This window comes from Glandiceps talaboti, chromosome 2 (genome assembly GCF_964340395.1).
Source record: "Glandiceps talaboti chromosome 2, keGlaTala1.1, whole genome shotgun sequence".
Taxonomy (NCBI): Eukaryota; Metazoa; Hemichordata; class Enteropneusta; family Spengelidae; genus Glandiceps; species Glandiceps talaboti.
In genome coordinates this window covers 15,451,053-15,462,409 of record NC_135550.1, presented here as the reverse complement: position 1 = coordinate 15,462,409, position 11,357 = coordinate 15,451,053, and the positions used below count along the sequence as shown (strand labels likewise).

General features: G+C 36.1%; 1 protein-coding gene across 1 annotated transcript in view; it reads right to left on the bottom strand.

Moving 5' to 3' along the window:
- Window positions 1-950: 950 nt before the first annotated feature.
- Window positions 951-11,357, bottom strand: part of LOC144444656 (polycystin-1-like protein 2) — a 30,398-nt gene continuing 19,991 nt past the window's right edge. The window contains 15 exon segments of the mRNA XM_078134160.1: window positions 951-1,430; window positions 2,073-2,221; window positions 2,461-3,042; window positions 3,666-3,759; window positions 4,353-4,575; window positions 5,022-5,145; window positions 5,566-5,799; window positions 6,348-6,525; window positions 7,096-7,328; window positions 7,785-7,911; window positions 8,097-8,782; window positions 9,371-9,675; window positions 9,945-10,105; window positions 10,371-10,541; window positions 11,018-11,248. Of these exon segments, the coding sequence (XP_077990286.1) occupies window positions 951-1,430; window positions 2,073-2,221; window positions 2,461-3,042; window positions 3,666-3,759; window positions 4,353-4,575; window positions 5,022-5,145; window positions 5,566-5,799; window positions 6,348-6,525; window positions 7,096-7,328; window positions 7,785-7,911; window positions 8,097-8,782; window positions 9,371-9,675; window positions 9,945-10,105; window positions 10,371-10,541; window positions 11,018-11,248 (3,978 nt within the window).

Sequence of the window (11,357 nt, the reverse complement as noted above, 5' to 3'; positions counted from 1 at the left end):
GTAGTTGTCTTGTACAGGAGGTCTATGGTTTTACGACGATATGGTGGATCATTTTCAGGTAGGATTGGTGACATATATAGGAATGGAAGGATTGGTTACCGGGAGTTTCCACTTGGTGATAGCTTGCTCTTCAAATGCTAATATGATAGTTTTACTACTTTCGCTACCATTGAAAATAGTCAATTAACAATTTCAGGAGAGAACTCTACATGTGACATCAATATAATTGACAAGACGATCACTGGTCACTTACATATATATTTATTACATTTAGGAAAAATTCAAATCTCAAAATTATTTACAGTCAAAAGAAAGCGTGTAATGTATATATATCCAGGATCTTATGAGCAATAGAAATGCTAAGTGAAACAAGTGATATCTTAGTTAAATTTAAACATTGGTCATTCTTCCTGTCAAAATGCTCTTGGAGCTAGATTCATAATACTAGGAAGAGAGGACCGAGCATACTTACTTCGTGATGTCTAAAATACTATTAATGAACTAAAGTTGGATTCTAACAGCCAATACACATGCAGACTCATTTGTATAGATGCATATTCCAGACACAGCGTGCTAAAGTGTTGCTTCAATTTTAATCATCTAATTTATTGTGCACTGGGATTTACAAACTTATTTGGTGCCGTGAATCTAAATTTGAATGTAAACTAGGTGAATATTTGTAAATATATAATTTCAGTTGCAAGTCAAATTGTGTGTAGGGGGAATCTGCTGACACCTCTTTTTGCGTTATTTAGGCAGCTGCTGACATACAGTTGTAGGGATAAATGTCTTAAAGTGTATATACATCACAGGACAACGTTTGATAATCGCCACTTGAGGGCGCTATGTTTTATGCAGATGCCAATATCGAGCCGCAAGCATAAAATCTGTTACGTACATGTTCTTTAAATGACGTCATTAAATAATAGCCACTTGAGGGCGCTCCGTTTTTAAAATTTCCATCCCTTGGATATCATATCTTGAAGATTAAAGCTCTGTCGTCTCCCTCTTAATCCTTTCCATTTCTGCATCAATGCTTCTTGTAAGAAATTAGTGATGACATCAGACAGAGCTTGCTCAACATGATCAGGTAAACTATAGAATACCATTGATTGTTTTTGTACGGAAAAAGTCTGAGTCACTGCATTAGCTGTGGTTAACTGAATTGTCTTAGAGTTCTCTCTGTAAAACTTCCACCATGACCGTGCACGCGACCGTATCATTACATCGTCAATGTCACCGATGACTTCAATCATTTTCCGTAGCATTGCTTTCCGTTCTTTTGTCAGTTTAGGACATATGAATATCATGTGCCTTTCGACCATCTCTGGCTTCAAAATGACACGACACATGTGACATCGTCCGGACAGGATACTGAAGTAAGGGTCGTCCTTGGAGAGGTTCGGAGCAAACGTGACTCTTCTTTGTTTCTTGGTGTTACTGTGAAAGAAGGAATTGGCAGTTTGCACACAAGAATGATACAACATTTCTTGAGATTAGACTGAGAGTTACTCCTACGTGTGATCGATCTACAGATCAATGTATTTTCCATCAATTTATCAATCTATCAATTTGTGCATGTTTGTATCTGACTTTACATCTAATTCTCACCAGTGAAAAGATTACTACAGCAGTAAGAGCTACTAGTTGTAATTTAAGTCAGAAAGTGAAGAAAAAGCTGCCATAGTGTACTTTTCACCGTTGTGAAAGGTAAAATTATCATAATGAAAAAACGTGGCAAAAGGGAGATGACTAAGATATACAAGATAATATCTAAGTTTGTAAAGTTTAACTCTCCAAACATGAAAAAATCCAATATTTGCATTACCTTTTATACTAATTTGTTTGTCTTCTTTTTATGTAATTCTGAATAATTGGTTAGAATATTCAAAGAATGGTGACTTTTTGCTTTAATTTTATGTGATTGTTGATTTGGTACATGGTGAACCACGACTGAAACTCTATAACTGTACTGATACACTCCACATGTATGGTTGAAACCAATTGGTCCTATTTATCATTAACGAGGTAGCGTCGTAAACCACTATCCTTTTTACGACAAAGTTAACTACTAGTAAGCTTACTTACTTTTTTCTAAGGTCAACTCCATATTTCTTCAATAACCTGTGAATGTAGTTATCTAACCATTCTACTCTGTCTGTTAGTGCATCGATATCACATAACTCCTCCGGGATTGAGGCAGGCTGTTTATTTCGGTTACCTATGGCAGCAACGAAAACAGTCAATAAATATATTATTGTCAAGTCAGTAGTGTAAGATTATCCACAAAAACTGCATACAGGCATGCAATGCGTGCGTGCGTGTGCAGGCAGGCAGGCAGGCAGTCAGACAGACAGACAGACAGACAGACAGATACACACGTACCACACACACACACACAATTTAACATCAACACTACACAAATAGATATTTTTGTTGTATCACCATACATACCTTTACCCTTTGTCCAGTCTTTGTCATCATCCCAATCCTCGTCGTCTGACTCTTCATCTTCACCTTGGCAACTGATCAAATCTTTTAAGTTACTCTTAATAAAATCCACCAGTTCGTATTCGTTCTTAGCACCCAAGTTTTCAAGTCGTACTTTCTCAAAGGCGACAATAATTATAGCTATGAAGACAGTCGTCAGTAGAATGATCATGAAGAAACTAAAAATAAAGAAAATGATAGGAGCAACAATGGGTTGTGTTTGGACAGTTGCTTCGTAGTCGAACACTCCTAGCCATACAGACATCAGCGTTTCGACGGAGTTGATAACTGATCTGTAATCTTCAACACCATTTCCGATAATGAGATAGAACAATTGACAAAAGGCGAATATTATCACGAAGAAGATGATGCTGAAGCTGCCTAATTCACTCATAGCACGACGTATGGTCTTCGCCATCAAAGATATGCGAACATTAAATCGAAGAATATGCACGAATTTTAGAGACGAAATAAAAACAACAGAAGAGAGAATGTAAATGAAGGTTTCGTCTACTGCTGCAATCTGTTGTAAGTTGATGAACTGGCTGGAGGCTGAAATAAAAACAAATGGAGAAAACGTGGTTTAAGTTTAATATATTATAGGCGATGCCCTGGATGATAATGTTTTTATTAAATAATGTTAATATCAAGGCCTAGAAAAATATGTTTGGTTCCGATTACCTTACCCTAAACTATATTTTAGGTATTAGAGAATAATAATAAAATTGCGAAAAGTGTCGCCAGAAAAAGTGAATGCGGAAACTGGCATCATCTTAAAAAGCCAATATAAAACTGTTCTTCCTATCTGTAATGGCTGTATAAGAACTAAATAACAGAGACCATTTGGAAAACAATGGAAAACCTGAACTAGACACTCGCACATGAAAAAAGTATAGTATAATAAAATAACAACCTACCTACCCCACCTATTCTAAAATTGAGTGTAACCGAAACCACATTTTTATTTAATTATTATAAGTTTAAAACTCCTAAGATATAGAGATAAAAAGAAAAATGCAAAAAGTCATATTTTCACGTTTTTAAGAACTGCTTTACAAAAATTAACGTCAGACTTTGATAACGTATTTCTGCGACTGTCAGCCAATGGTACTATCGTTTGTGTTATTCTGATATTTTCGATACTTGTACATTTCTCTTATATTTTGTATACTTACTGCTTGATGACAGGTTATCTAAGGCAAAGTTCGTATACACATTTTTGTAAATATGCATCACAATCCCTGAAAATGCCAAGAAAATCTTTACGACCTGTTTAAAAATATAAAACGTTTTATTATTTATAAGTTACTATAATATTCAATGATGGTGTTATAACATATATACTTATGAATAATCCATATATATATATATATATATATATATATATATATATATATATATATATATATATATATATATATATATATATATATATATATATTTACCTTACCAAATATGGCTCAGATAATATATATACGGGTGTGTGTTTGGGATGACTTTTTTATATTCAATATTCTATGAAAGAGACTCGTATAAATTGATAACAAACTGCAGGGTCATTATGTTTTAGGTCTTTTAGTTTATTTAGATTTCAAACATAAATCCAGTGAGGTAAAGTATGATTTCTAGATTTCAAAATTGGCTACAAAATGCTATCAATTGTGTATTGAGTTTCTTATTCAGCATGTCGTGATGTACAAAAATCAGATTCATCGAACAGGAAGAAATCTCCTAGCTCCTAGACAACATCCTATCACAAAACATGCATCATTTGCATACAATGACTTCACAAATCAAACCACCACTGCACAATCTATCAGAGTGGAATAAGGTAAAAGGTAATGCGTCTCAACGAAACCAACCTCAAGACAGTTCCAAAAACTTTTGAAGTATGTCTTCCCCGTCTCTTTTATCTGTGTGATTGCTCGGACTATGAAGAATACTACGAAGCCAGCAAAGATCAGTTCGCAGGTCAGATTGACAATCATCATGGGTCCAACGTAGCTGTACAAGTTAAGTATGGATATTCTTTTGAAGGCCAACGCTCCCCCGGTAGCTGGAAATTCCATCAGTAGTGTCACCATACTGTGGAAAATGAAGATTTAAAGAAAACATTAATGTGGATGATTTGTAATTTTGGATAACTATCTTCGTTGTTTTTGTTGGTTTATTTTGTGTGGGCTTAAGTGTGGGTCCTCCATGTTGCTCTTTTTTCACGAAAGTGAAGACCAAGAGCAATACAATGACCATTTTTGGTGACAATTCGTACTTTTCTGAATGTTTAGTTCCCTCGGATTGGTAAGGGAATTACTAAACGCAAATTGCGTGTGCGCGTCCGTGCGCATGTGCAATCAAGTATTATAATTAAATGTAAATAGTAAATCTACAGATAGCGTAAACAAATAAATACTGCATGGAGAATTTCTTAATTTATGAAGTCAAACTAGGTCATTTTCGATAAATAATGTACGCTTATCGATGCGTGGCATCGATAGGGATGAGAGAAAAAAAATAGAAAGCATAAGGCGTACCTGAAAAGATTCGTATTAACGTTGTATAGGGCAAATTCTACAAACACGGCCCTGGTGAAACGGTCAAACCATTTCGACGTCCACAGATAGTTCCACATGGGTTCCGCGCTCGCCATTGTTTTACCTGTTTGGAAAAATAAGACAAATGAAACTTTTCATTTTCATTTTCAAAGGATTGCAATTGTTACTCCTTTTTGTTGTTTTGCCTTTTACACACAGTTACCGGACATTCGACAAACCTTCAGTGCTATAGCATTGTAACCAGAGATAAAGGGAAACTCAACCCGTAGATATATATATGTTGAAGTTACAAGTCTTATCACCATGTTAATGTATCTTATAAAACAGATTTTAACTCATTAATCAGTAGATTACAAGTAGGGTTGCAAATCATATACCATTTGCATTGAACGCTTCTTACCTACGTATCACAGCATGGTATGGCGCATACGTGTTAATTGCATACGTTCAATTTGTCCGAATTTTTTGTCAAAATGTTCTGCTTATAAATATAACAATCTTGGCACTGATCACAACTGCTTACCTAGATCGGCAACATAGCCACCACCATAGAACAGTCTGCTGACACCATATATTGGTACACCATCTAATTCACTTGCTGTATGGTATCGCCATATGCTATCTTCATCACTGCTCTTATTGACAGAATACCAGTATTCATTATATGAACGCTCCTCTTCAGTCGAACTCGAATACTCGGCATTACAAGTCGGAACCACTAACGACAAATTCTTATAAGGAACTATTTGGCACTTATCTACGGAATAATAGTACAGAATGATTAATGAATTCGAATATCATTAAATATATAAACAATCATGTGATGTGCGTACGGACATCTACAGCTTTTGAACAGTGCCATTATTTTGGCCATACGAAGTCGTTCAAAATAAATTCCTCTACCTCGCCCACGTTTGTGTCTTTTATTTTTTCTGACTCCAATTCAGACTGTGATTTAATCTTCCTCATTTGTTATGGTAACACTTGAAGTAAAGTACTCTTTGTTTCCCACATTCCAATTTGAAGATAGTCTAAATCAAATGACAAATTTATAGAGTGTGGCAATTTGAAAACACCATGAGGAGGTTAGATTTACCAGTAACTAAACTCCCTCCTATCCTATAATTGAGTCTTCCTTATACCGGAGTCAAGCTAACCAACTAACTCATCGAAATACACAATGAATTACGTGTACTTATGATAGCCCGATGGATGATACTTAATTATAGTCAAACAGTACGGCTCTCAAATGCCGAATACGAATATTACCTATAAATGCCGAATAACATGTTGACCTAATCTTACCTGGTCTGACTCTCAAATGCCGAATACGAAGTGGACCAACGCGAAAGGAAGCCACATCGGAGACGAATTTCTTCTCGGAGCTGCTCAAATTATAACTATCGTACAATTCGTATGGGTAGGCCGTTGGAAGAAGGACGTTGGTTACCCATGATCCAAAATAATCAAAACCTCCTTCAATCTGTAAATAAACGAACAGATTCTATCAACTGTAAATTATGGCAGAAGAAAAGGGTGGTATGACCTAACAATTTGCATATCGATGTACAATCTTCTATGTAAATGAATCACATTTGAATACAGTAACTATAATAAAGGAACAATCTCATTGAAGAGCAATTTCTTTGAAAATGAAAGTAGCTGCATTCATCCTTAACTTTACCATTTTGGGAAGCTTGTTCTTATTTCTCTTTATACTGTTTACACAAGTTTTAGTTGTTCACATATCTTTCTCAGGGAAATCGTCAATCCACCATTTGTCCATAGAATATTTGTGGACAGTTTGAACTCAGACTGTTTGATGGTCTGAGGTTTTGAAGTACGAAATTAACACATTGTTAGATCATTTGTTGTCTAGTCAGAAGTATAATTGCATGGTGGCCACTCATTATACTTCGCCCCTTTGAACTAAGAAAATGTTGAGTTTTTCTTAAAGTAAGTAACTGCAAAATCTTGAAGACTTTCATTTCTGGGTAGCCAACTACTTTCAAGCATGATAATATGGATTCTTGATAATCTTATTTATACTTACATTATTGTAATACACGTTGCCGAAGAATTGGTTATCAATTGAGTCGTTTAAATGAATCGCATTTTTATTTCTTTGGCTGTAGGCAATAATGCATAACACCAACATATACAACATATACACGATAATTTCCTTTATTAGCTTCCACATCTTTACTTCCTTTTCTCGGAGAATACGAGCCGCTTCCACCTTCTTTGGATCTGGTGGCGCGAAGACAGGTGGCTTGTACTTGACTTCTTCTGTGATTGTACAGAAACAATAATATCGAATAAATGTCAATGTCTGACGTAACTTCTTCAAAAGTCCAGCTCAGGTGCGAAAGTTGTCAAAGATTCGAGGCGTTTTGTGTCCTGGATTACTACGTACCCTTGATTGTGTTTGAGTAAAATGACTCCAGTTTCAGTTCTATCAACAACTATTTCTTATGATTCACTTAAACTAATAGTCCACGTGCACTGATTTCAAAATCTCTACGAAGTGTTTACAAAACACATTGAATAAAGTAAGTGGATATACTTGCTAATAAGTGTTTGCTTATTACAGTCATTTCACCGGCCTGAAAGAGGTTGTATGGCTCGACACAGATCTCAATAAATACTGTAACAGTTATAATACATATGACACTACGAAGGAACATTTTTAAAAGACGAATCATTCAAGGGTTTTTTTAATGTTAAGAATGAACATGTAACTATTACCTTCAAAGGGAGATTCTGAGTGTATGTACTCTTCGTCGGGTTTGAGTTTTGTATCATAGACTTCAATGTCTGACTCATATTTTTTAAATATGAGAGCCAACAATACAGCAATACACAGCACCTGTAAACAATATCAAATACTATTCAAGCATTGTTGGACGAGATTTAAAAGAACATGAATTGATTGCGTGATCAATTTTTAGTGTGTGTGGTTTTTTTGTTTATATCAAAGCAAACATGAAGACATAACGATTACCACTACCTAAATATGGAATTGTTAACTTTCATAGTGTTAACTTAACATACCTTCATCGGTTGTATAACTAGCAGACTCTGGAAGAATGACATAAGGAACGACACAAGCCATTCAACTGATTTCTCATGTCCCCATTCTAGACTGTACAAAACTGTAAAGAAGGCTGAACCAGCTGACGACAGAAATGCGATAACGTAGCCAATATAAATACACCAATGTGGCCAGGAAGATGATGACGACTTTTTCTTTTTCTTGGTTCCGTTTTCGTCTTTTGTAGTTGACGGAATGTTATCAGTTCCCGATAATGTCTTTGTTGAGTCAGTATTAGTCAATTTTTCCTTTTCTTTTCTCAGCTGCTCTCCAGTTTCGGAATCTATGCTAAGACTTCCGTGACTGGTTTCTCTATATTCACTGCCCTCAACTCGAATATCAATATCACCTCTGGTTGCGATGCTATTTGGAGATGGTCGACTTGACATTCTCGTCATTGCTCTCTCGTAAAATGCGTCTCCTTCTTCAACATTTCGTAGAATGTCATCATATTTTTGTTCTAGGTCAGCCTCGGAAGTAGTTTCATCACTGGGTTTTGGAGATTGTTCTTTAGTCTTCTCTAGCGGTGCGACAACTTTAGGCCGACTTTTTCGGAAAATTTGAATGAGTAACAAGTTGACGGGAAATACAATCAAACTACCCATGACTCCAACGGAAATAGACTGCAACGCAATAGAAATCGGGCCTGAAAATAGAAAAAAAAATACAAGTTTGTGTTTTAAAAGTACTTGAAACTAAATATTCAGAATTTCTTTGAATGCACCTAATTATAAATTAGTTATTAGGAACTTTTGTTAGTGAAGGTTCTGCTATGACTAAAAGAAGGCACTACAATACACTATATGACAGCCCACATCAAAGGGTTTTTTGTAAAATATTGTGAAGAAACGTGTAATGTGGTGTTTACTTTCATATACTGTGTTCTTCAAACAACAAATTAATGAATGTTAAAGTCGCAAACATTACACTGTCACACATTTTCAAAAGATGCAATTAAAAAACTTGAAGATACGTTTCTTTTTTCTTTTCGCTATCCTGATACAAATTTACCGATCAGAATTCAGAACTGTCCTTTTATACCAGCCACCATACAACAAATAGACACACAAAAAAAGGTAATAGAAGCCAGGCATTCAAATTGGCCACACGAAGGCGTGTTTCATTCACGAAAGTCATGTCACTGACTTAATATAAAGGCATCTATTATTACACACGGAACGAAATGGAAACAGAACCTCGATATCTCAAGATGATCTATTATTTTTTTACTTACCAATTTGTATCACTTGACTAGTTGTAGCTTCATCGTCCCCTTTAAACCACATACAGTTTGCAATCATAGTAGTATACAGCAACGACAAACAACACGTGATTCTCTGAACTCTTGTAAAATTACTCCGAGAAGGACGTGAGAGTACAGAAAACCAAATGTGTCCATCCGTCAAGTCCTTTCTTGCTTTTGATGTGAAGAGGTGATTGAAGGTAACGATATCTTTGTCAGTGGCGAGTGGCAGCATTCGATTTATTTCACCGTCATCCTTTTCAACGGCAAGCCACCGTTCACATAAAAAGTAATAACTGAAAGAAGAAAATAAACGGGTTGTACATTAAAGGTTTATCTAAAGTGGCGACAATAGAGACTGTGAATTCAAAGATCAGAATCGGGCAAGAACTTTAATATTCCACAGACCTATCAAATGTTGACAACGCCCATAAAGATAGATAAAGAGTCTTTTCCTCAAACTAGCTGCTTCGATAATTACTTCATTTACAGTTAGTATAAATTATTACTTCAAGTTCTAACATTAGCTATCTAAGCTTGTTGTTGTTTTTCTTGTTCTACTTACGCGTCTCTTGTCTGTATATCATGGACAACTATTTTGCTCAGATACCACGATGCACTTTGACCTCTCCCACGATTATCATGCCAGACACGAATACTGACCAAGTCACCCAGAGGTTTCTGTACTGCCATCAAGAAAGTACATATACTGCCTCGCTTGAAAATCTATGCAAAAAGAAAGAGAAGAGAAACTAAATATGATCATTCTACGAAATGAATGGTATTCTAAAGTAAAAATAGCACAGGGTAATTTGTATTGTGATCTTCGAATACGATCATAACTTGACAGACAGACAGACAGACAGACAGACAGACAGACAGACAGACAGACAGACAGACAGACAGACGATAGATAATGCCATAATAACAAGAGTTTCACAGTTCACGAAGTAATGGCACATCACATGAATCGTAACTATAGATGATTTACCTTTCTTTTCTTATCTTTCAATCGTCGAACGAACGTTTCTCCATTTTTCCCGTGTAGAATAACAAAGACCTTTGACCTAGTACCGGCTCCGGACTTCATCCCGGTGTACACAGTAATCTGGTAGAGGTATTTATGTCCCGGCCTGTTGTCAGGGAGAGGAGAGACTCCCCACTGTAAAGGAGAAACACAAATGTGAAACAAGTTGTTACAATCAGTAAAGGGTTGGTTTTTTACTAATGCTCAAGCAAAGATGCTGAAATTGTTCGGGACAGATAGGTGTAATATGCGAGGACCAGGCTTGGGACAATAACTGTTTACTATTCAAAGTGTAATAATACTGAGCGTCCATTTGTTGTCAAAACACTCGAGTCTGGTTCGATCCTACAACTTAAAAAGGACTTTGCCTTGAAATCCCGCCAACATGGACTAATACAGCATGTGTTATTCCTGCATACGTAGTAACATGCCCTGCACATTTTACTTGAAGAATGCACATATACATGTGTGTGTTCGTGTGTAAGGTTGGCAGTGCCTAAATAGTAGTCAACCCACCGTTAAGGTACATGTATGTGTTGTGTCGTAGAGCAATGCTGCCATCAACTTTTATCACCGATAGCCTGTGATAACGATACTAATACTTCGCTTACCTTTTCAAAGTCTTTCTTATCTTCTCTCCTCGCCCAAATCACAGCTGCTATATACAGCACCAGTATAACAAGGATTGTTGAAAACACCGAGGCATTTTGACCAAGGTCGGAGAACTTGCTGAATACAGTACTAAAATCGATGGTGTTTGGCGCAACGACGAAATCAGACGCAAACGACGTCAGATGTGTGCATTTACATAACGTGGATGCTGAACTCGTCTTCGCTGCAGTCTGTAAATGGTGAATTATTGGATACTTCAATATAAAACGTTGTGAATTTTGCAACGGTTTCATAAAATGTAATGTAGATTTGCATTTCAAAATCGTATTGCACGTGTGC